Below are 26330 nucleotides of genomic sequence, written 5' to 3' on the forward strand. Positions count from 1 at the left end.
AATTTTGAACAACACTTATGAAGCGCTGATACTTCATGCTTTCTCAAATTTTAGAATTTATGATATTATATAGATGTAAACTATAAAAAACGACGAAAAAATAAAATTATTCTTAATTAATGTAATTAATCTAGATTAATTAATCTTTAATCTTTAATCTGTGTCATAAAAATAGATTAATTTAATCTTAACTAATTTAATTTAGTAGCGGAAGAATAATTTTAATCTTAATCTTAATCTCTGATTCAGGGATTTTAAATCTCAAATCTTAATTTTTAATCTGGAAACTCATTAATTTCCCAGCTCTGGTGACAACACGGCGGTGGAGTATATTTTTTTAGTTGTTATTTAGACGTTTGTCAAACGTAAAGTTAGTAAAATTGTATTTATGCTAAATCAATTTTTGTTGCAATAAATTTGGTTGTAAATCTGCATCACAACAACTTTCAGTTTTTAATTAATTATTCGAACTTAGAAAGTCGCAAAAATTCTCCATTCGAGATGACGAAAATCTGTACAAAAATTAAGTCACATTAAATCCTGAGCATGGTTGTAAAACTGCTCTGACATATCTTGTCGTTAAACTTACTTAATAATTGATGATGGTGGGTGGGTGTGGTAGACACCGAAGCACGAAAAACTGTATTTTTGTTCTGGGACGTAAAATATAAAGTGTGATGAGAAGAGATGGTAAAGGGTAAAGTGAGACGGATGGTGCGCAGCGAGTGCTACGGCTTCATTTCTGCGGCATCAAAAATACATGGAGAAATTTGAACTGCGAACCAGCCAATCACATCATTCCAGCCCCGTCCTATACTGAATAACTAACATTGGAACTGTTTATCTCTATAGGATACCATGATCGTTGTCTGCGTGCTACATATTTTACTCAATCCAACTTATGGGGAAGGTCAACCACTAATTTCAACAATTTTGTTCAAAATTATGATTTTCACGTCATAAATGCAAATAATTATGGGGAATGCGGTCCAATGTGTTTCACCGCGAAAAATTATTTTTTGCCCCCCAAAAAGGCATTTTTAGCACTTTTTTGTATTTTGGGGGCGAAAAAGTTATTTAAAATTTTTTTCTGCAACTGGCACTTGTTTCTCTCCCCTTAAGTGATTTTATAAAACACTTTGAATTTTTCATCAACATTTTCATGCTTCAGCCCCGATCGGTTTCCAGCAAAAGCCCTTGAAATTTGGGTCTGTATGCAAGTACTTACATCTGCCACAAGAAAAGGTTTGTATACCCTCAAGGGTATAACCTTATAAATATGTATAAGTTTGATTTGCAGCTTACATAAATTGAAAACACTTTCCCCAATGCATGTCAGGGGTCGTAAAAATTTCACTCAAATCATCAATCGGATTTAATGGTGAGGGAAAGCATCCATTACAAAAAAATTGCCCATCATACAGAAAATGTCACACATTGTCACTGGGTTCATGCAGTTACTTCTGTTCGAAATAAAATTTCAAGTAACGAACAACAGTTATAAAAATGCAAATAGGATATTCCACCCAATCATTGGATTCGAATGTGCATATCGTGCAAATTTTAAATAAATTGTGTCAACCGCATTGTTCTTTTTGCGTTCCGGACAGACAGCCACGACGAGTACATTAGCCACTGATTCTGGCGAAAAATTAAGACATTAAATACGAAATGGGGCATAAAAACGTTAATTTGATACTAGCCATGAGTTATTCTTGGTTTATGTTTATTAATTCCAGACAAAAATATGCACTCATCTGCTTTATGTATAAAGTGGAAGGGGAGAAGTTCAAACAATTTCTAAAAGTACACGATCAATTGTTAAAATCGTTCGAAAAGAAGGGATTGTAATAAGTTATATTTTAGGTGATGTCTATTTCTCCGTATTTCAACGCAGTCTATAATTTTATGTGGTAAGTTATACTAAGGACAATACTTTATAGGGTAACTTATTAATTCATTTTTTTATTTTGTTGTATGAACAAGAATATACATACATTTAATTCAATAAACACGCCCACACAGAATCGTACGTTTCAATCTCGCACTCCCTCCATAAAATTTTTCATAACATCGATGGTTTCTAAATAAGTACATATTTTAATTAATACTTTTATCCAGGACTTTTTTCCACGGTACTCGAACCAAATGAAACTGCTGAATCCGTCCAGAAAATGGCGCACTATTTTGGAAATACTAAATATTTAATTTATGTATTTGAACTTCGAAAAGACTCAATATACCAAATAATGAAAATAAGTCTTTCCAATGGGGTGTATTTTTCATCAAAATCATATGTGCGAATATCGTAGACAGCTCGATAAGGAATCTTTATTTATTTACTAATTGAACTATTGAGACAGTTTTGTAGGGTAATAAGAAATTTACAAAGGAAATTCACAACTCTACCATTTATCTTTATGTATAGACACGTATATATGACTCCCAGCGTTGCTAGAAATTTTGCTCTGTTGTAGAAGACCATAAATCTACCGATCGTCGCTTTGGGGATGCATTTACAATTTAGTAGCATCCCCATCCATGAGTTGTTTCATTAACTGAGCTGGATATGTATGGTTGAAAATTTACGTGGGAATCGACATGTATACGTATGCATGTGCACCTACATATTTGTTTGTTTGAGGAAAAAGTTTTAAAAGAGTAAATATGTTTGTGCGACTTTAAACATTTCGTTAGTACATGAATAAATATTTACTTCAGCATAGACATAGGCATAAATTGAAAATGTTTTCTCAAATTCGTGTTAAGAGATAAAAATTTCACGCAATCAACCATGCTGCTGTGGGATTTAATTGCGGTAGAAAATACCATCGCGCAAAAAAGTATACAGGTTTGAATAGTTACCTAAATATTTTAAAGGTACCTTCGTCTGTGGATTGACATTTGGAAAGCTAAATCCAGGACTTTCTGCATTCATAAATTCAGTTACATCAACAGCTTGGCCCATTTTTGGGGACCACAATCCGCGCAGGGTTGCTAGATAGTTGCAATTACTTGGCTTCCGGGAATTTCTCCTCTTTCGGACAACACTTATAACATTTTTTATAATGTTACACGAACATCTGTCCATAATTAGGATAGATATATACAATGAAATAGTGTTTTTTCGCCCTCGGACGATTTTCAAGTTTAATAGCTTAAAATTTTCGTAATTTTGTGTACATGAAGAATCTGGAATAATATTGGGGGCGTAGATTGGTGGTTTTCGAGATCTGAGGCAAAGTGTGCGAATTTTTTGCAAATTTTGGATTTTGACTCAAACTAGTCCAACTTTTGGTCAAATATCGCGGGAAATAATTTTAAAAATAATTTTATACTTGAATTTGGCCGCTGCCTCGATTTCGGACCCCAATTTTCTTATATGTTGAATTTTGCAAAATAATTGCATTTTTCGTATTAGTATGCCACGATCGAATTATGTAATGTTGGTTAGCATTTTAAGCTAATACATAGGTCTAGTGATCTAGCGGAATCGCTAGATACAATCCGTACCTTATACCCAATCGTTAAACCCACTGGGAAAGTTGTTAAGATGTAACTTTCATCAGTAAAATCATTTCCAATATGTACTTATATATCTGTAATACCGGCTAATTATGTATCTATATACTTGTTGACATATGTAGATAAATATGTATAGGTACATATTTACTTCCGGTTTAATCCTTAATCTTAAAACCAGGAGGCCGTTAGAAGAATAATGAAATTGCATGATCCCCCTAATACTGGCCTTTTGATTTAAACAATGGGTAGTTAATCTGTAAGCTATTTAAATGCGGATCGATAAAGTGGTAGCTGTTTTGGAGAGAAGTTTTAGATTTTCTCAATGCCTATGTATTTAGATTAAACTTTAAACTGCTATTGTAGTTCAAGGATTAAATACTTATAATCATAATTATAGTCATACGTCGGATATGAATGAAATATGACTTTTTCCATGTTTTTGACCAGCAGCCCCCAAACTTTCTGAGAATGTTCACGGTCACGAGTAGGTCACGTGGGTCAAAGCATATTTGCTCATATTGCTCATATTTCTGTTTTCTTCGTTCATTCTATGACTTTTGGCCAAGTTCTTAGATTATATATGTATCTATCTACACATATATCAAATTGCCACAAGATGACAAACAATTCAGACACGATTTAGAAAACAAAAAAGTTTTTCTCATTAATACATCCACAATGTCCGTAAATAATAATTCTCCCCATTAAGTTTTCTCAAAATGATTAATTGTGAGAAGTTTACAAAAATTTAGGTTCACTGTCGACTTGGGAGATTTAATTTATTCGCAATGATTTAAATCGCTTAAATAACTTGTTTTATTTATAACAATAGAGTATCAAAAAATTAAAAAAACCTTTTTATGGTCATATTTACCAAAATTTTATGGCAATTTTGATGTTTTACTTGTGTATCATTCATATCCGACATCTGCTTATAATTATGTACGTTTGCATTTAGCACAAGCCCTCCATAATTTATAAGAATAGATGTTTTCTCTATCACGTACCAAATTCTTGTCCCTGTTCAAACTGTCATTTCAAACACTACAAGTATTCAGAAATGGCGACAGAACTCATAATCAAAAAGTTTATGGAAACCGTAAAGCTTGCCAATTATTTTTGCTTCCCGATAGTCTGGGATGGCAATCTACGAAAGTTTACTTTCTCCGCAAACAACCACTCAAACTTCGTGGTTTTGCAAATACTAATTTCTTATAATATCATTGTCGTGTTGGGCCAGGCAATAAAATGCAAATTGAAGGATGAAATAGCTAATTTGAATTTACTACTTGTCGTTCTGTACACATTGGTGTAGTAGCATCAATCGTACCAACATTTCAGACGCGTGATCTCGCGCGATTTTGGAACCGCGTGATAAAATTCGGTCAAAGTTTTGCTGGTAGGAAAGAGTTTGGAGGTTTTCTAATTGTCGTGCATGCATAGCTTCAGTGTTAGACCTCCGGTATTAAAATAGTACCAAGCGGTATTCATATATGACTTTACTAAAGTGGGTATTGATAAGCATTACGATGTACATAATAGCTAAACAAGTACTAAAGTTTTGCCATATCGGTAGCAATTTTTTCGATCGGATATTGATACATATTATGTAGCATTGATACCAAGTCGTAACAAATTGAATACCGAGAAATCATATCGTCCTTATTATGCTAGGTTTAGCAGTTTAAATTGTTGATCCCTTACATAAATACACTCCAAATAAAGTTGAGTAAAATTTGCGATGACACAACGGGTTGTGCAAAATTTACTCGATGAAGGTAAAATTTACTCAAGGTTGAGCTAAAATTCTACAACGTTGGATAAATTCTAACTTCCATAGTGTAAATTTTACTCAACCAGTTGTGTCATCGCAAATTTTACTCAAGCTTGAGTAAATTTTGATCGAATTTATTTAGAGTGTACATCATAAACAGTGCATACGTAAAAAAATTGTCCCCTTTTTTATGAATCCGTACGGTACTAAATAGTGGTGATATTTTGTAATTTTAGCGAAATGGTGGCACCATCCTTCAACTTCTGGCGAGCAATTCAACCGGGCTTTCGTCAGGATTACGCTCCCTGTCAATCTCGGCCTAAACCTGTTGCCATTCATTATTATGTCTCACATCGCCATCTCTCCCGCCCATCCCAACCACTTTCCCAACGTGTACCACCGAGGCAGCTTTCTCTACTATGCTGCCTACGTTTTCTATCTGCCCGCTAATTTGTACACATTATGTTTTATCGCACAGTACACAAAACTTGTGTTTCATTCATACATATACTTCATTTTATTTGTAGCTCCACTCCTTCGAAACGGTATTTCTCTAAGCACATCGCCAAACGGGAGGCGACATGCTTTCAAATCCGAGTTGGCACAGCGTCCAGAAAACATTTCCATCGTGTATCGAAGCTTACAGCTGATCACGACAGATATATCTTTCCTCTTTGGACGACTGATCCTCCCAATTCAAGCCGTTTTTGGACAATGTGTCATAACCTCGGCGTATTTTCTAATTGGAGGGAGAGCCCGGACTGATACTGCGACTTTAATGATTTTCTGGACCCTTATCCCATTCACAGCTGTTTCTTGGACGATTATGCTGGCGTTTTCGGGAATTATATATCAATCCGCAAACAGGTGCATCGCTTCTTGGAAAAGTGGAGCTGGTCGGTGGGAGAGAGGAGAGGATAGACTGTATATGAAGAAATTTAGAATGAGTTGTAAACCAATTTATATCGGGTATCCGGGATTGATAACCGTGACGCCGAAGACAGCTCTGATGATCGTGCAGGGAATTGTGCGCGGAACGGTTAGAACACTGCTGGCTTTCAAGAAAAGGAAGTAACTGACTTGAAAAAACGAGAGATGATGATGAAACTGTGATTTGGGATAAACCAGAGACGTAATTCTTAAGAGAGCCAATGTCTATTTTGGAGTAAATTTTTACATAATTACCGTAAGCGCATAGCCATTGTATCTTGGTAGCAATAAATTACTAGGTTTGGCTACCGCTGTGTTTAGAGTTACAGGGTTTTTAAGAATAACCTAAACAACTTACTGCTGGATTTATTTCAAGTACTACATAGATTTATATTTTTTCTTAAATTTGTGAAATTGTCACTGTAGCGAATAATGTTAAAAACTGGATTTTTCGTGTTTTTCGTCAAAACCCGAAACAATTGGAAACTGAAGTCTTAATTGGTTGATATTGATTTGTCGTAATTATGAAATCAACATCCTACCAGATAAAAAAAATCAGCAGTATTCAGTTGTATGAAAGATGTTAAAGATTAAGTTTCTACGAATCTTGCCCAGTCTAAACAAGAAGAAAATTTACAATTTTTAAACATGTAGCCAGTTTACCTGCATGTCCATTATTTCCGATTGCAGTCTTACATTCGTCAATATTTACAAATACGTATAAGTACATACATAATATGTGCATGTACATATTATGTAGAAAACTTGTGTACATATGTATGCAAATCTACGCGTGCAATATGCCTCTCGTTTATAAAATTAAATATATCCACATGTATGTACCTATGCACATGTAGCATGAATATTTATTCAGTTAACTACAGTTATTTAATAAACTACCTCCATTAATTCTACTTATTGAATATTACCGACCAATAAAAAATCAATAGTAAAAAAATTATGCATATAATTTAACCTTCGGATATAAAATCAATCCCTATAAGTAGTATGTAAGACTAGCTACTTATTCACTTGCTTACATAAATGCGCACTTGCATATGCACATATGTACTTAGGATTTAAAAAATAATTCCAAGCTAAATGACAATATTGATCGCGTCTGTTTAAAATAAATTTATAAATAGTTCCGACTATGATAATCAATTATGAGTTTGCATTATCCTAAATACTGGCCATGAGCTTGGAGGCATGAGTAGTTTACCTGTAACCCATTCGAATGAGCATCGACAAAGGGACGATTTAGCGAGAAGGTTTAGATTTTTAAATAGATTATAGTTTCAACTGAAATTGTAAGTAGTTCAGGATAAGATTCATGTATTTAAACTAAACCTTTCATAATTTACAAATATTGATTTCTTTCTGTGTGTCACGTACCAAAGTTTGTCATTTCCACATATTTTTCAAACGTGTACTAACAAATGGTGACAGAATTCGTAATCAAAAAGTTCGTGGAAACCGTAAACCTTGCGAATTATTTTTGCTTTCCGTTGGTATGGGATGACAATCTGAGAAAACTTTCTTTCTCCCCAAAGCACCACGCAAATTCTGCAGTTTTGCAAATCCTAATTTATTTCAATACAGTTATCGTTTTGGGTCAGGCAATAAAATGCAAATTAAAGGAAGAAATAGCTAATTTCAATTTGTCTTTGGTGCTCGCTTATTCACTCGTGGTAATATCACTAGCTACAAGCATACCAACATTTCAGACGCGTGATCTCGCGCGATTGTGGAACTGTGGAATTAAATTTGGACAAAGTTTTGTAGGTAAGAAAGAGTTTGGAAATTTTGTAATTGTCGTACCTAGACTCACTCACAGAAATCCGGTATTACCATTCATATACATATGACTCGATAAACGTGCGATACTGATAAGCAATGCAGTATAAATAATATCTATGTAGCTGGGTATTAAAGTTTTACCATAGCGTTGGCAAATTGTTACAGAGCAGTATAACTCTAATAACAAGCGGTAGGAACTTAATACCGATAAATGCATAAATATCTGCTGACCACCCCAGATTTCTAACAGTGTGTTTACTTTTCGTTATAAAATTAGATACTGAACTTTTTACTTCTTTAAATTTAGCAAAATGGTGGCGCCATCCTCCAACTTCTGCCCAACTCACGTTCAACCGATCCTTCCTCAGGATTACACGTCCCGCCAATCTCGCCCTTAATTTATTGCCGCTCATAATTGTGTCCCACGTGGCCGTCTTTCCCCGCCATCCTATCCACTTTCCCAACGTGTACCACCCAGGCAGCCTTCTCTACTATGCAGCCTACGTTTTCTACTTTCCCGCAAATTTGTATACATTATGCTATTTCACACAATACGTGAAACTTGTCTTTCAGGCATACACGTACTTTATTTTACTTGTGGTTCCCATCCTACGTAACGGTATTTCTCTAATCATCCCGCCGAGACAGAGGCGGCATCCCTTCAAATACGACTTAGTACAGCGGCCGGAAAACATTTTCCTCACCTATAGAACCTTACAGCTGATCATGAAAGATATGTCGTTCGTCTTTGGACGATTAATCGCACCAATTCAAGTCGTCTTCGGACAATGTGTCATAACCTCGGCGTATTTTCTAATTGGCGGAGGAGCTCGGGACGATAGTGTGACTTCAATGATTTTATGGATCGTAATTCCATTCACAGCTGTTTCTTGGACCGTTATGCTGGCGTTTTCGGGAATTATATATCAATCTGCAAACAGATGTATCGCTTCGTGGAAGAGGGGAGCTGGCTGGTGGGATAACGGAGAGGATAGAAACTATATGAAGAAATTTAGAATCAGCTGTAAGCCAATTTATATCGGGTATCCGGGTTTGATAACTGTAACGTCGAAAACAGCTCTAATGTTCGTGCAGGGAATTGTTCGCGGGACGGTTAGGACACTGCTGGCTTTCAAGAAAAAGAGATAAATGTATAAAGAAAGAGAATGGTAGAGCTAAGGTGTAAGAATAAGGAAGGCACTTTACCTGGTTTATAATAAATTTGCATATCATAAGTGGGCATATTGACAACTGACGTAACTAACGTGAAATTTACGTCACGTGATATTTAGTGTTGTGATTTTGCTGAGTATTTTGGCTCCAAATTTCTCCTGCTTATAAATAAACCGCAATACGTTAACTCACTCTCAATAATTTTTTAATACGATTCTTAACGGAGGAGGTACTATGCAATTCTACCGCTCCAGTAATAATTTATCATTGAAACACGAGGGGAAGAACCCTTGCGGCAATAATGGTATCAAAGAATTATTGCGAGTGTATTAACGTTTGCGGTTTATTTATAAACAGGAGAAATTTTGAGATTTTTTATCACAAGGTTATCGAGAGTACATATAATTGGTTTTACTTATTATTCTATTCGTAATTCCTTTTTTCATTTTATTTCAAACTTGCTTTGTTGCGGGTATGTATTGATATATTATAATTGTGAAATGCTGTTTAATATTTAGATTCTTGAGAAACTTTTAGCTCATTCTAAGTAAATGTGACATTCAAGCAATTTCTCAAAACATAACTTGCCTGTAAAGATAATCAATCGCTTTTAATGATGCTTCTGCACTTGTGAATACGACACTCTGCCTTGTTGAATACATATTGTTGGTAACCCAGTGAACTTACACCTGTCACTTGTGTATGTGCATATAAACATAAATATACTTGAAGTTCAACTTCAATTTGAAATTGTTAAGTGAAATTTATATGCTTATGTGCAAACATTCGGCACAAATGCGCAGTCAAAACGTAATGTAAATAAAATAAATCCTAAATAACGAATCTTTTCAACGTTTGAAATTCGAAACTGCGATAATGAAAGTTATCATTACATTAATCACCATGCTATTTATTTCACCCTGTCCAACGAATTCCAATCCAACTATCGATGCAACTTACTTTCTCAAAACTTTCAATAATTGCAGCGTCACAATTGTCCAGTTTATTAACTACGCTACTGCATCTTTCTACCCAAAGATATCCATCGAATTGGCCTTCACACAATCTCCTACTCACGGTCCAATGGTTATCTATTCCGCCACAGAAAAAATGTTTTTTAAACCACCAAGCCAAAATACAAGATCTTAATCAAGGTACGTCCCGGCAGTGAAAAAATCTAGAAACACTGCGGTGCAAGCCTCCTCCTCCAACCAGAACGTACCCCATTATTTCAACAATATTTAAACCAAGTGGAAACTCAGGAAGTCGAAAACTCCCACATTTCTAACGAATATCTCTTTAATGTCTTTACCTCGGAAGCCATCCTCGCCCCAAGGTTTTACCCACACTGGATTATCTGGATAAGTGATACGGACACAGGATTATTTCCCCTCGTGAAGCGCGCTGTTTCTTATCTACCCGAAAGTTGGAGGGTACTAATTTCCTTGAACTTTTATTTTCTCAAAGTAAAATCCGGACAACTTAACAAATTAATAATTGCCACTTTTGGATGCCGCCTCATTTAGAGGATGTCGACAAATGGAGCGACATACCCTGTTTTACGGAGCACATTACCCCAGCAGCCTGCCCCGCTCTTCTAGATTCGAATGATGATCGTCTTTCCCGCTATAACAAATGGCTCTGGTCGCCGGATTCAGTCTCACTGCGTAATCCGAGCTCGTACGAGAGGTTACAATTCCTTCAAGAAATCCAGGCTGACAGTCTTTTCAAGGATATGCAGGATTTCGTCACTGTTTTAGCTCAAGTTAAGAAAATCTCGTTAGACGAATTTATCGGAATCCTCCTTTTACCAAATGTTAGCTTGTACTTTGCGACCGATTGGAAAAAGCCTCATTGGAAATTTGGAATTTCAAAAAAATCGCCCAATCTTGACCCTGACGCTCCAATAATAATTTTATTGGCGACTCAAACTTACAACTTTTTGTCATGCTATGGTCTGCAAAGAGACAGCTGGGCCCTGTATGTGATGCCGTTCGATACCTTGACGTGGATATTAATTGGGGTTGGCATTATCGTACTTGGTTTCTTGATTGAATTTCCCGCATCGTCATGGACGAATACTTGTTCAACAATTATCAACCTTGGCGCCGCTCCGATAGAAATATCAGTATTTAGCGGCAAAGCACCCCATTGGTTTTCCACCTGTTTAATTTGGCTGTGGGTGGGGTCCGCCATTATTTTGACGAACTTGTATAAAACCGTTTTCACGTCGGATGTCACACTGCCATATGCCACCTACGCCAATTGGTCCACACTACATAAATGACGTTTACGTCGACGGATTTCATCTCTATTTTCCTATCGAGGACTCTTCAGTTTCAGAATATCGATACTTACACGATCCATTATTCGTACATAACACCGAAATTATGGACAATTTATGGGACCTTTTTGGATTTAGGGATCAAGATGAGATGGATTCAATCATACAATATTTGCCGCCTTACAATTCATTTTTACCGGACTGACAAGGGAACCTCAACTACTGTCCCATCTCGATTTCCTTCGTAATAGCCTTAATCGACAGATAATTTAATGAAACTAAAACTTTGTCATAGAACATGCGGTGCAAAATCACGTTTTCGCGAAATTTTTGGCGAGAACTGCACCAAAACCTGCATTTTCCCAATGCTTTTAACATAGCCCCTAGCCTTTCGAATGATGAAATGAACTTTATTGAATATTGAAAAAATATTTATGTACCCGTCCGCGTAATTTCACCCCGATCACGAATATGCAAAAAGTGATGCAGACATTTGCCAATTATTTGCAAATTGCGAAAATCGGAAATATTTCGCAAATTTGAATACTCGTTCCTTTAAATTCAACAAAATTTTAACTAATGTAAAATGCAATTTTATTGTTGCAAAAAATTTGCAAAAATTGAAGTACCGTAAATACTCTATTTATACCCGGGGCTAAAATCCAAAACTGAAGGTAACGGACCCGGCTTCAATTAGAGACCGGTTATAATTAGAGACCCGGGTAAATTTTGTTGCTCCAAAAATTTTAGATGTTACCAGATCACGTATAATTCATGTTGACTCAATTTGAGTTTTCTTATTTAGCAAGATATGCCATCAGTAACCCATTCACTTTAAATCTAATTTTTTAACGAGTTTTAGCGGTTTTTTAAAAATTTTTTGATATGATTATATCCATTATTAACTTGAAATTAATAGATAAAAATTAGTAGGTCGACTTATATGTTTATTAGCATAAAATGCAGCATTTTTCTTGAATGGGCTATGAACGGGGACACAGCGCACAAGACAAGCTATAATTAGAAACCGGGCTATAAGTGGGCACCCGGCTATAATTAGAGACCCGGCTAAAATTTTGAAATCTTGGCCTCTAGACCCGGCTATATTTGGAGACCGGCTATAATTAGAATAGGGCTATAAATAGAGGTTTTACGGTACGCAATATTTCAATTTTTCATTATCCTTTCATTATACAAACTAAAAAATTATCATTTACATACATATGCATGTACGAATGAAGGAAAAGCTAATTTGCTTAAGAACTAAAAATCACGCCACACATTGCAATTTGTTGCAAATTGCAACAATAAATATCGCAAATAATTTGGAAAAATATGTAAAAAATAAATTAGCATTGGTTATTTTAACTAATTTTCATGAAAAATTACGAACTTCAATTTTTGCGAATTTTTGCAAATTTTTTTGCAATAAGAATATTGTATTTTGCATTAGCTAAACTTGTTAATTTTGTTCAATTTAAATGAACGAAGAATTCAAATTTGCGAAATATTTCCGATTTTCGCAATTTGCAAATAATTGGCAAATGTCTGCATCACTTTTTGCATATTCGTGATCGGGGTGAAATTACGCGGACGGGTACATAAATATTTTTTCAATATTCAATAAAGTTCATTTCATCATTCGAAAGGCTAGGGGCTATGTTAAAAGCATTGGGAAAATGCAGGTTTTGGTGCAGTTCTCGCCAAAAATTTCGCGAAAACGTGATTTTGCACCGCATGTTCTATGACAAAGTTTTAGTTTCATTAAATTATCTGTCGATTAAGGCTATTACGAAGGAAATCGAGATGGGACAGTAGTTGAGGTTCCCTTGTGAGTAATAAGAATATTGCGACGCCAAGGTTTCACTTTAAAAAAAAGAATAATATTTACATTAATATAATAATATTGACATTACCGACATCCTGACCATTTTCGCGCCAACTTTTTCCGTTGTGATGAGAAACGGGTGTATCTGGACAAGAGTAAGCGGACGCAGGCACTCCTCCCATTTTTAAACGATAACGAACAAGGGTTGACATTCAAGAGTGGAGAGAAACAAGAATTTCTGACGAATTGGCGGGGTTGGAATTTCCCGCGAGTGAGAAATCACTATGTTGCTGGGTTATGGGAGAAATTAGTTTGGTCTGGGATTTATTCCCGGTGGGAGAAGCTATTTGAGATATTCAATCCAGAGAAATTGTTTGATTTTTATGAAAATTGGAGGCCACGGAGGGGAAATAATTTTGCTAAATTGGATATGAATTCGCAAATATTTCCGGCGTTTTATATTTTCAGTTTTGGGATTGGGGTGGCATTTGTTTTGATAGTAATGGAAATTTTGACTGGTTTTAAATATGATAAATTTAGCATATATAAGTTAATTTGTCGTTTTGTAAGATGTTGCTTAAAGTAAGGTTATTTGTAGGGGTTTTGTTTAAAGAAATAAAAATTATTTCATTTTTGCATATACGTACGTAATATGAATATTGGATTTTGTTCTAATTTTTGTTATGTATGTATATGTACATATACAATCATGTAAATATTTGTAGGTATGCAACTCTAATCAAATTGAAAAAATTAGGCATGTTTAAATAAAATATTTTCCCAATTTTCATAAATATTTCAGCGTTACAAGAATTATCAATAAGTCAAAATGATTTTAATCAGTTACTTATTTATAAATGTATGTAGGTATGTATAGTATGTATCTATCAAAATTTTAAATTAAATCAGAATTCTTAGCTAGAGAAATTCAAATTTTTGTATAGAATTTTCATAATGGCTTTGGTTTTTAAAATGTTTCATACACAGATAAGGGCTTCACCATAATATTCTCATTTTCCCCCTGCACGTGCAAGCGGCTAACTGAATTCAGTCCCTGCTGATGTAAACAAAACAAAACGACAACTCAATAAACAACTTGTGTAATAATTTGGATATTTTAATTTAATTACAATTAACTTAATTTATCACTGTTGCTAATTACTCAAAAATAAGTCGGATCATGAGTTTGTATCGAAGTTTAAAACGGTATACATTTGAATTTACGTGTTCTTTACACCATAATAAATCCAACATACTAGTTATTAATTATAATTAGTATTTATTTCTAATTTCGAAATACGATTTTTAATTTATCTACAAATTCACATCACAGGCAACGTAGAGACGCGCCACTTTCGACGGAGGGGATAAATAACCAAATGTGGAGACAACAGAGGAGGAACGAGTTTTTAGAAGACGACGACGAAACGTCGGTGAACGCTTTAACGCATCCAGTGGTAATTTAATTAATTAAGTATTTAATGAGGGTATTCATTTCAAGTTCACAACGTTCGCAAAAAAACAAATTCCCAAGTTTGCACAAAATTTTGGATTGAAATTGAATTTGCGCATTTCCAAGGTCGCATTTTTTCAAAATTGTGTTGCGATGCGAGTTCGTAACAAATACTTTATTGATACCTATAAATTGATACCTTATTGTACACAATTTACAAAAATAAGTAAAAACTATCACTTTTGTCTAAATCTGATTTCAGATTTTGAATAAAATCTTTGGCTTCTTGGACACCGAAACTTTACATTCCGTCCGACTCGTCTGCCTCCTGTGGGCCGAGACGGCTACCTCCTTTCTCGGCAGACAAGGTCGCCTCACCCTTACGACGGAGTCGCAGCCACCCCAGCCTTCCACGCCGGGGGAATTATCCTTCAGCCAAAAACTGATCAAGGAGACCACCCTTTATATGGATTGCATCTGCCCTACCGCCACCGACATTTGTCACTGTCCTTTTACCGGCCTGGAATCAAATACCAGTTTGGCCTCTAAATTCGGAACACTTTGGTCCCCCACTCGTCACAAGAGGTTGACCACGCTGAATTTCACGATACGAAAGACGTTTAATCCCTGCCTGCACGAAATTTTGAAGACTTATCATTTCCCGAGCCTTAAAAGTGTGACGATTATCGCGGATACGGTGAATCTCGATGAGGACGACGACCTGGCGCCAGTGGTACAAGATATGGGTCCTTTTCAACCACTCGAAGGTCTGAAATTGCTCAATTTCTGGATCGATCCTTCCCACGATGTACGCTTTTTGGGAGCCTATTTGTCCTCCCTGTGCCAAGGACTGGTTAACGTGGCCCCCAATTTAGAGAAATTGGACCTTGTCGCCAATTTCTATCCGGATTTGACCCCTTGTGAAAAACTGGACGAGGTGGAGTTTGCGTTTGTGGAATTTAAAGATTTTTGCACGAAGGATGTAATTCGACTGGACGCCGCTGAGGTGAAGAGAATGCTGGAAAGTTGCGATTCTCTGCAACAATTGACGTTGAATTATCATCCGTGCGATAAAAGTGTGGTGGTGCCGATTAAGGTGAAATATTTCGTTTTTTTTACAAATTTATGTGTGCATTTATTTGTCAGAATATTTTTACGTCAGAACTGGACAATTTATCACAAAAAAATTGGCACATCTTTAGTCATTTCTCGGCTCTGGGAATTTATTTTAAAATTCTGGACGACAAATTTATAGTCCGTATTTTAAGGTGATAAATAGAGTTGTTTTGAGCCGGTTTTGATGAACTTCGATTTTTTGAAGTTTCTTAAACTTGCGATCTTTTCCTTCAAAAATTGTCAAAATCTGGAGCGTATATTTTTAATAACTTTTCAGTGACCCACTCTACAAACTTAACTTCCAGAATTATACAATAAATTCCTAGAGCAGAGAAATAATTAAAAATGTGCTGATTAGGAGTCATAGAGTTGTAGCTTAATTTGTATTTTTTTGTAAAAAGGTGGATTTTGTCCTGCCGAATCTCGTCCATCTCACAATCACAGCTGCCGACGTGTACAGAATTGAGGACTCATTGAACACCACAAATCTCCCAGAACTTACCCATTTATCCGTCAGTTTTTACCGCTGTCGTGACCTTTCCGTGATGGCAGCCTACCAGCATGCGCACCACGACGGGATCACCGTATTCCACGTGGGGTGCACGACACATGTCGAAAGTTCCGACGAAAATGGACATTCTGCCGTAAAATTGGATAATAACTTCCCGGCCGTGGATGAGTTCAAGTTAAAATTGCGGATGCGCTTGGGGGACAATGTCGAGCACGATTTTCGGACTTTAAAGGAAGCGATGGAATCGTTGGGTGGCTGGAGGTTGAAAAGTGGTCAGGTGGACGTTCAGTTTGTGGGGTATCAGACCAACGGGATCGATTTGTATGAAGTGTTCGCTTCCAAAGTGATGATCGCCATGTTGGATGGACTGAAAGGGTGGAAAGGTTAGTTTAAATGCAGGCAAAAATTTGGATTTAACCCGATTTTTGTAATGAATTTATAGTGTTTCGTTTTTTTGCTACAGTTTTTGAACTGCAAAGCGAGAAACGCGTGAAATGCAAGGTGTAAAAGACTGCAAGAAAGTGCCCGAAATATGCGCCATCTAGCGGCGCGGCCTAAGGGCGGAAAGTACATAGCTTCTTACGCCTCGCATTTCTTGCAGGTCAAAATAGCTGCAAGAAACCAATTTCTTGCAGTTATTTCTTGCAAGCGGTTACTTGTAAGACTTGTAACAGAAACACTAATTTCATAGATTTTTTATTTCAATTTCCAGGTTTGTCAAACACGTCCCTTAGATTTTTTAGTTACCGTTCCGGTGCAGAATTTAAACTGACGGATGGAATGCGAGATGCTTTGTTGGCATGCAGAACGATTGGAAACGTGGCTATCGAGGGATTTCAGGTACTTACATTTTCATTGCGTTTAATTAAAGAAGGGTGATTTTTATTATGCTAATTTATCCACATATTTATGTATCCGTTTATTTAGATGAGGGTGGAAACTGACAAGGATTTTGATTCATTTATTGGAGAAAATAATTTGAAAATTAAAAGCAATAATCGTACCTGGGTTGAGTGATGTAACGACCCATTTGACGTTTCAGGACGAAGACATTTCCAAGTTATTATGACTATAAACTTTATTTTTTTTAATTTACTTTGCATTAACTCATATTTTAAGTACACTTTATAGGTTAAGTACACTGTGATTTTTGTTACCATGTAATTATGTAATTAAACTTTTGAAATGTATCCAGTTTTGGTAAAATTTTACCAAAAAAAAATATAAAATTAAATGACACGTTGAAACTAATTTCTATGCAAATCTAATTTCTCTCGTTGATGTAAATCATGTCTCACGTTCCCCAGCACGTGACCTTGACAACTGGAATCGCTGCTGCTGCTGACGCACTTTTTGAACTTTTCTTGTTCGATTTGTATCTTGCATAGAAGAAACTTTTCTTTGTCCCTTTCCACCATCAATATTACATCATTTACATCTTATGATAAGATTCTTATCATCACATACAATAACTGATAACTAGTTAGTTATTACAATGGGGTCCTCTTCCTCGTTGCCTGGCATCATTCCAGAAAAGAAATTGAAAATTTGGAAAGTATTTAGCGACCCGAGACCCGAAGGAGAGGAAATTTTGAAAATGGCGAAATTGGCACATGCCCAGAAAAGTAAAGGGTTCATCGTCACCATGGCCGACGAGACTTATTACTTCCTCATTGATGATCATGGTGGGAGGAAAATTACTAGAATTGCGGGATTATGTGGCGTCCAAGTGAAAGGTACACAGTATAAATTGCTTAAAATTCTAAAAATTGATACATGAATTTGTGCTGTTTCTAGAATTTATCGTTGGATCAAGTGGCCGGACCTTCGCCTTAACGAATGATGGACAACTCTACTCTCCAGACCTTGTAACAGGCAGTCTGACCGGAGAGAAAGTAGTACAAATGGCGTCAACAGGAATGCGTGCCTTGGCATTAACTTTGCGTGGGGATGTCCATCACTGGTTTTTGGAACGCTCACCAACCGTGATCGCAAAGGAGAAATTTGATTACAAGAAGGTTACCTCCGTGGCGTGCAATGCTTACCTGAGCGTCGCCTTAAGTGAGGATGGACAGGTACGTTCATGCATTTGGTTTAAGGGGCCGTACGTAGATTATGTAGGGGAAAATCGCAATTTTTAGACCCCCCTCTCGCGTTACATAATTCTTGAACGGTGCCGAAAGTAAAGTTGAGCAATGCGATGGACTTGTAGTGGCGTAAACTTACGGCAATATGCATTAACTGACATACAGACGGCGACAACCTACATATTAATGGGTTTGTCGTCGTTTGCCACATAGAAAACTAATTTTGATACATTTAACAGCTATTTGAATGGAAATCAGGCGAAAACGTTTGTCCAAATGCTGAACACACTGTACTGTTTGAGTTCAACACTTGGACAAGAAAAGGTGCCACAAAAATCTGCTGTAAGTACCTCCTCACCGATTAAAAAGGTAATTGTGACACTTCTTTATAAGAACTTTATTATTAAGCATGCATTTATTTAACTGAACTAGTCACTTATTTCTCTGCAGATAACAGCAAGCAAAAGTACTATTTTCGCACTGACTGTTGATGGAACAATGCACTAGTGCACTTTTTATGGAAGCTATTCGACAGCTACTAAGAATGACCCAGTATGGATTCCGGTGTCAGGCTACACAAACGTCCAAGACATCGCAACCTGCGTGACGGAGGATGTTAGCGTTGTCGAGTTGAAGGCTGGCGCTGGTCGCTACGTTGGAAATCGGGCCCCTTGGAGTGAACCATTCTTTACTAAATCTAAATCGTTGGACGAATCTTTTGCCGAAATTTGTCAGACCAGCTACCAAACTATTTGGGTCCCAAGTGAACCTGAGCCAAGCAAATTGGGTGATGACATTTCCACGTTGTGGAGGACCAAGGTTACAAAATTATTTTGAGGGCTGAAAATGTATTTTTTATAGAATTACTGAGATTCTTATTTTACAGAAAAATACTGACGTAACATTTTCCGTTGAGGGGCAACTCATCTCCGCGCACAAGTTCATCTTGACCATGAGGAGCGAATATTTTGAGAAAATGTTCAGCGGCGAGTGGGCCGAGGCTGAAGGATCGACGTGAGTAGAATTTGAAATACATTTACGAATTGTTCACAAGTGGTGTGCTAAATTTTTTTGGACGAATTTTTATTTACAGGGTTGTTCACATCAAGGACACGAAACACGGCGTATTTAGGGCTCTGCTCTTCTACCTCTACCATGACGTCGTCCCCTTCAAGAAGTTCGATTACGAAAACATTTCTGGTATTGGGCACAAAATTTATACTTTTTTCTAGAATTTTCTAGAATTGCAAGTACATTGCTAAAAATCTGGCATATACTCCATACTGGAATTGATTTGGTAGTAATTTCCTACCGGGTTGGTAGTAAGCAGTTTGTTGCTGAGTGGTAAATTTTTCTACTAAATGGTAACGCCTGTTATTACCGTGCCGATAGAGTCATTTTTTAACTATTTACTCTGGTCAGTCAGTAATTATTTCATACCAGTTTCCAAAGAGTGTATTTACTTATTACTTCAAACTTAAGAAATGTGACTTATTTATTTATTATTTTTAGGTCTCATGCAATTAGCTGATTCTTATTGCGACGTGACCATTCGGCGAGAATGTGAGAAGATTCTGATGAAAAATATCAACAAGGCGAATGCTTTCTTTCTGCTCCGAAGTGCTGCTGCAGCCAACGCTCTGGTTCGTGGTTTGAGTGAATTTTTATGATGTTTATAAGTAAATAATTAATTGTACTCTTTGTGATTATAGAATTTGGAGGAGACGGTGACAAAATTTATATTGGATAATCGACTGTTCGGAGTAACCTTGTCGTCGGACGAGTTGGTCGATTTGTTGGGTAGGGCAGTATTCGACAAATTGGCGATGGCTGCGTTTTGTCGGTAGTTTGCAATTAGATAAAGGCTTGAACACCAATGTTGTTTTATACCTCTATAATTTTTGGGATAAGATGACATTTCATGACTTGTAGTCGAACGTCTTGATTTTGTTGTTGTTAATGTTTTTGTTAGTTCACCTGTTTTTTATAAGAACATGTATCCAATTTGAGATTAAAAGAGGTTACTTCTTGAATATTTTATCACTTTCATTTCCTTGCGGAGTTAATAATTTACACAATACGTAATGAGAGTGTTCATTAAGAGATCGTATCTTCCCGATATGCCACCGCTTTCGTATCGAATTCTGTGCGAATTCAGTAAAGTCGGATTTGATTCGTGCGAATTCGCCGACTCGATAACGACTAAGGCCAGAATTCTGAAATGCATCATTTGATCAGAATCAGGTATGCGACTTCGCATCGAATCCTGATTGGTGTCTGAAAACCGACTTCGAAAAGACGACTCAAAGACGCCTTCGGGCGGAAGTGGTTTTACAGACTTTGTGCCGAATTCGTATTTCCGCATCGTTTCATATTCTGATTGAATACGTATTTCGAATTCGGACTGGGTGCGCAATTGGGAAGTCGGAGCGAATTCGGATTCACACGTAAAATCTGAATGCGTATCCCGACCGTGATACGACTTCGTCCCGTCTTCCCCAGACATAGGAGGGAAACTCAATTTTCATTGCCACCGCGTGTTTAGTCCATTTTTTCTTCCATTCAGAATGAGTAGCAAAAAGTTAAAAAATTATTCTGTTGTTAATTTTTATCAAGAAAATAAAGTTGCAATAGTTTGTTCATCATGGTTGGATAACACAAAGACTAGTTGCTCATGGCCAATTGGTCCGAATTCGGAGGACCACTTGAAGAAAAATCATCCTCCCACAACTAGCTGGCCAAAGTACTCGTGCAATTTTATGCAGGAATTTAGTAAGTTTCACTCAAATTACATCAGTTTTATGTAAGTATTAAATTCGCTTTTAATTTTTTAGATTCCCTAGCATCTGCGAAGGTGGGTCTTATCCAGGCCAAAAAAAGTGACCAGGTTCTTTCGTCCGGGGTGGATGAAATTTCAACAAGAAAAATACACAAGGGGAAAAAGAAAAATCCTTCGCTCAAAAAGCCGGCGCAAAGGAACCAAGAGGAATCGTCGACGGATGAAAGCAGCTTATCGAGCTGCTCCGAAGAAAGTGAGAAGCAGACACGGATCCCATTTGTGCCAATATGTAAGTCATAAAAAAATGTGTTAACTAGTTGGGGTAGAGTATAATAAGTTATTTAATCTTAATAATATCTTTTTACGAAATAGGTGCAATAACTGATTTAGGGACTGGTGAGTCGTCGAGCAATTCTGTGGCAGCGGAAACAATCCAGTCAGAAACTGAAAATATTGTCCTCGCAAGTGTCAACAACTCAAATTCCCTGAATGATTCGACTATTGGTGCTATTCCAAATATTTCTCTTGTAGACGTTCCAGGTTTTGAAACAATTTCCGAGTTGGTCACGTTGGTTCATGAATTGAAAGCAGAATCTCAAAGTTTGTAAAACATTTCACCAAATCTTTCATAAATTCATGTAAATTACCAATTAAGTTCTGTTGAATCTGTTTAGATCTGCAGACCGTTCTAGTAAGAGAATTGGTCAAGATAAATGAAAATTTAGTCGAACTGCTGCGCCGAACTTCTTCTCCAGGCGAACCCACCCTTGCTGAGCAACTTCGGCATCCTCCACTACCATCAACTTCTCTTGAAAACTTCCAGGGACTAATTGATTGGATCAATGAGGACGAGTTACACTTAAATTCATTGGTGAGTTAAATACGTACTCTGTCAGTTATTCTTGAAATGTGAATCTTTCGTAATCTCACCTAACCTTTAATAATTTATTTAATAGTGTCAAAAATTAAGCTATCTCGGTGGACGAAATCTGGAAGAGATTACAAACCGCATTCTGTCTGAATTGATTTCGACGGAACTGGCAAAGATTTGTAGTCACTCTGGCAAAGGAAAAAAAAGTGAGGTGGGATTACAAAGTCGAATTTTGGAACTGATTTACAGTAAGTATATTACAAATACTCGTATTTTTGTTGCAATACTTTTCGTAAAACTTACTGTACATTATAAATCTGTAGAATCCGTTCGACTCAACAAGGACACAAAATACACCACCAATAGTGAAATTGACGTGAAAATTCGAGCCTGGATAAAGAATAAGAAGGATCCAAGAAAAGTAGGAAAACAATCATGTCAGGCCGCAGCTTACAGCGGACAAGGCAACGACAACGAATAGAAGAGAGGTGCCGTATTCTGCGTGAAATTCGACAACCAAGTTTTAATAGTCATTTAATTCCACCGGTTCCTCAATCTTTAAATTTAAGCCCAATTAGAATTAATAATGTTAGGCAATCAGTTGCATCAGAGTTAGTTACGAGTACCACAGTAGAGGATATTTATAATAATAGTGGGAAGTTAGAGATTATAAGCAGTAACGTAGGCACAATTTTACCTAATCTAACAATTACTCCAATCGACCTAGCGCTGCGACAGTGGACCGTTAACCATAATGTGAAACAATCGGCTCTTAAATCTCTTCTAGTTATTTTAAAAAATTCGTATCCAAATAATAATTTGCCAACTGATCCGCGCACGTTGATGAAAACGCCACGCAAATTAAAAATTGATAAAGTTAGTGGGGGAGAATTCTTTTACTTTGGCGTGATCGGTGGCGTTATGCATAGGGTTAAATCTGGTCTTAAAAAAACTACAGCCACAAATATTGAAAATATGTTAGGGTCAGGACCAGTTATTAGTATTACTATAGGAGTTGACGGCATTCCAATTTCCAAAAGCTCGAATAAGAAGTTTTGGCCAATTTTAGGATTAGTAGATAATTCTTTAAACAATACGCCTTTTGTGATCGGTATTTATTATGCGGAACACAAGCCAACTAACTTGGACTTTTTAAAACAATTTGTTGAGGAATGCAAGGTTTTAGAATTAAATGGAATCAATTTGTCTGGCACTAACTACAGATTTAGAATTTCGAAAATTTTGGCCGACGCCCCAGCTCGTAGTTTTGTTAAGGGGGTGAAGATGCATAATAGTTATTTTTCTTGCGAGCGGTGTACTGAACAAGGTGACTGGAATGGTCGGGTGACATTTTTGAATCTTACTTTTACAAAAAGAACAGATGAGAGTTTTACCTTAAAAACTCAGAAATCTCATCATGTAAAAGAGACTTTGTTATCCGAACTTAAAATTGGTTTAGTTTCTCAAGTTCCGCTGGATTACTTACATTTAGTATGTTTAGGCGTTACTAGAAAATTATGTCGCATGTGGGTAAAAGGTCGTGTTCCCTTTCGACTTCTTGCTGGAAAAACCATGTTAATTAGTAATCGATTATTTGCATTTCGTAAAGATTTTCCAAAAGATTTTCAGCGAAAACCTAGATCGTTATTACAGATTGACCATTTTAAAGGGACTGAGTTCAGGACGCTTTTGTTATATACTGGGGTAGCAGCCCTTAGGTACATCATACCCCTTAAAGAATATAAAAATTATCTGAGATTTCACACTGCTCTTTATATACTTCTATCACCCAAGGCTAATGATCCTGGGTGGAACACCACCGCAAAAAATTTGCTAAAGAAATTTGTTAAATATTGCATAAAAATATATGGAAATGAATTTGCCGTTTATAATGTGCATGGGTTATTACATATTAATGAGGACGCATTATTATTTGGACAGTTGGATAATGCTAGTACATTTCATTTCGAAAGTTTTATGCAAAAAATTAAAATCTTATTGAGTTCACATAATTTTCATTTGGAACAAGTTGTAAAAAGGATAATGGAAATGGAAGCTGTTCATCAAGATATAACAATGTGTAATCAGGCAAAAATAGTCAATTTTTCGCCTAAAGATATGTGTAAGAATGGGGGTAATTGTTACATGCTAAAATCAGGTAAAATAGTTATAGTAAGTAATTTTGAGCAGGTTGGTGAAATAACACATTACACTTGTCAAGAATTTATGAATAGACGATGTGTAGAATATTATCCGATAGATAGTAGTGAACTATATATATTTTTTTCTAGTGGACTGTCGGAACTATCTAAAATAGAATTGTTACCAGATGATTTTTTATTTAAGTACATTATGCTACCATTTAAGACTGAATTTCTGTTAATTCCTATACTACATTCATTAAAATTATAGATTTGGCTAAAATAAAATTTGTATATTCAAATATTTGTATTTGCATTTATTCGTTATTGAGTCAGTTATACTTCCGATCTCGATCGTAAAGTGGAATAGGAAGAGATTCTGAGTCGATTTCGATGCGTGAATTAGTACTAAATCAGAACGCGAACAGAATCCGATCGCGGTCGGTTACCGAATTCTGAACGAGTTCGAATCCCGAATTCGTATCGAAGGCGCACCGTGAATTCGTATCGAAGGCGCACCGTGAATTCGTATCGAACACAACTTAGGCGACAAAACCTACATTCGATCAGAATGCGTGCACCTACTTCAATCAGAATTCGATGCGAATTCTGGTGGCACGTCGGGTTAACATAATTTTGAAAATAAATTGTTAAAACTATCGTTTTTCTTTGCATAAGTATGTATGTACATACATGTATTAGGCTTACTCTTAAAGTTTACAAACGAATTTTCGACCTCAATTTTTTTGCGAATTAACAAACTTTGTTTTCTTAATTGTTAATGATACTAACGCGTCGCCATGAAATGATACACTTTCTATCTATTTCAATGATTTTTATTATAAAATTCCCAACTTTAGAATCATCTTCTATTTACATACATGCGCCTGATGAGACTTTATGCTCATAGGTATGTTATTTAACTATTTATTTATGTAAGACTATTGTTATTAACAATAGTCGAAAAAGCTAACAACGCTAAAAAGCTTTGTCGTCCATTCTGCAAGGAGGCAGTTTTTACGGCGAGGCAGTCCCTGATTAGTGGCTTGTGTTCTAAACACCTTCTGTACTTATTATTCTATAAATTGATGTCAAATAAATTTCATGTCGACACGCTTTAAGCATTTTTTTTATCACACTTCCGGTGCAACCCTGGAAACCTCTTTCAATTGTCGAAGAGTAGTCATTTTTCAGAATTTTGGGTAGAAAAAAAAACAGAGTATTACTTAATTGGTGTGTCTATTAAACAGTGTGGACCGTATTTGTTTAAGTTGTGCCAGTTATGTCGCGCGAGCGTTTAAAAATTTCTGAAACTAAGTGCCCCATCCTGAAATATTATCATAATCATGTCATCTAACGTGAGTTATTTTTACTCATTAGATTAAAATCACACCCAAATACCAGTAAAATATGAGACCCATCGCATGGAGAAGTAGCTTCTGTGGGTTTAATTATCGACAATTCATAATTGAAGCCATGCCGTGCCTGAATCTACATTTGTGAAATGCATTATTTAATAACCAGCCTTTAATAATCCGGTGAACCTTAACTTCTCGAAATAAAAACCCAACTGCACCCACCCCCATAAATATCGCCCACACGAGAAACAACATTTCCAAGCTGGCCAACTCGATCAACATTTTCTTCACGATCTCATCCCCAGACCTGTTCAGGATTAGAAATTCTTCATTATGATCCAGGACATTTTTATTCATCAAGAAATGCCAGTCCCAAAACTCCTTGTCCCAATATGAAAAAATCCCCCCGTAATTGTCGATGCACTTTATGCATTTCCGCCATGAGTGGCACACTGTATCGAAAAGATACCGGTTTTACGTCACCCAACGTGACGAAATCGCAATAAATGTCCTGTCCCCGTTGAACATCTTGTTCCGGTATTTTAGTCACCTGCAATTTTTGCAACCTAGCCATCTCACCATTTGCGAATTTCGACCCCATATAGTACGTCGCAATCATCTTTTCTGGTTTTCCCACCAAGTATTGAGCAATTTCCATTGAAATATTGACAAAAGTGGAGTTTATCTTGTGCCGGATTCC

The 26330-nt window shown here is 36.4% G+C and overlaps 2 protein-coding genes across 2 annotated transcripts; both read left to right on the forward strand.

Moving 5' to 3' along the window:
• The first annotated feature begins 14360 nt into the window (after window positions 1-14360).
• On the forward strand, window positions 14361-17662 carry LOC110861190. The gene is made up of 6 exons (XM_022110300.2): window positions 14361-14520; window positions 14648-14771; window positions 15030-15863; window positions 16285-16777; window positions 17107-17234; window positions 17322-17662. Exons 1-6 carry the CDS (start codon window positions 14495-14497, stop codon window positions 17409-17411), a joined length of 1695 nt encoding a protein of 564 aa, XP_021965992.1. The 5' UTR covers window positions 14361-14494; the 3' UTR covers window positions 17412-17662.
• Window positions 17663-17794: 132 nt separating this feature from the next.
• Window positions 17795-20521, forward strand: LOC118432989 (RCC1 and BTB domain-containing protein 1-like). The gene is made up of 8 exons (XM_035844488.1): window positions 17795-18130; window positions 18192-18469; window positions 18721-18850; window positions 18932-19300; window positions 19368-19495; window positions 19575-19681; window positions 19994-20124; window positions 20194-20521. The coding sequence occupies exons 5-8, from the start codon at window positions 19434-19436 to the stop codon at window positions 20326-20328; spliced, it is 435 nt and encodes a 144-aa protein (XP_035700381.1). The 5' UTR covers window positions 17795-18130; window positions 18192-18469; window positions 18721-18850; window positions 18932-19300; window positions 19368-19433; the 3' UTR covers window positions 20329-20521.
• The last annotated feature ends 5809 nt before the right edge of the window (window positions 20522-26330 follow it).

Source organism: Folsomia candida, unplaced genomic scaffold (genome assembly GCF_002217175.1).
Source record: "Folsomia candida strain VU population unplaced genomic scaffold, ASM221717v1 Fcan01_Sc038, whole genome shotgun sequence".
Lineage (NCBI taxonomy): Eukaryota > Metazoa > Arthropoda > Collembola > Entomobryomorpha > Isotomidae > Folsomia > Folsomia candida.

Coding starts and splice junctions, on each gene's coding strand:
- LOC110861190 (XM_022110300.2), top strand. CDS start 14,495: ATGAGTTTGTATCGAAGTTTAAAACG. Junction 14,521..14,647: donor TTGTATCGAAGTTTAAAACG/GTATACATTTGA, acceptor TTCACATCACAG/GCAACGTAGAGACGCGCCAC. Junction 15,864..16,284: donor GTGTGGTGGTGCCGATTAAG/GTGAAATATTTC, acceptor TTTTGTAAAAAG/GTGGATTTTGTCCTGCCGAA.
- LOC118432989 (XM_035844488.1), top strand. CDS start 19,434: ATGAGGAGCGAATATTTTGAGAAAATGTTCAGCGGCGAGTGGGCCGAG. Junction 19,682..19,993: donor CGATTACGAAAACATTTCTG/GTATTGGGCACA, acceptor TATTATTTTTAG/GTCTCATGCAATTAGCTGAT. Junction 20,125..20,193: donor CTGCTGCAGCCAACGCTCTG/GTTCGTGGTTTG, acceptor TTGTGATTATAG/AATTTGGAGGAGACGGTGAC.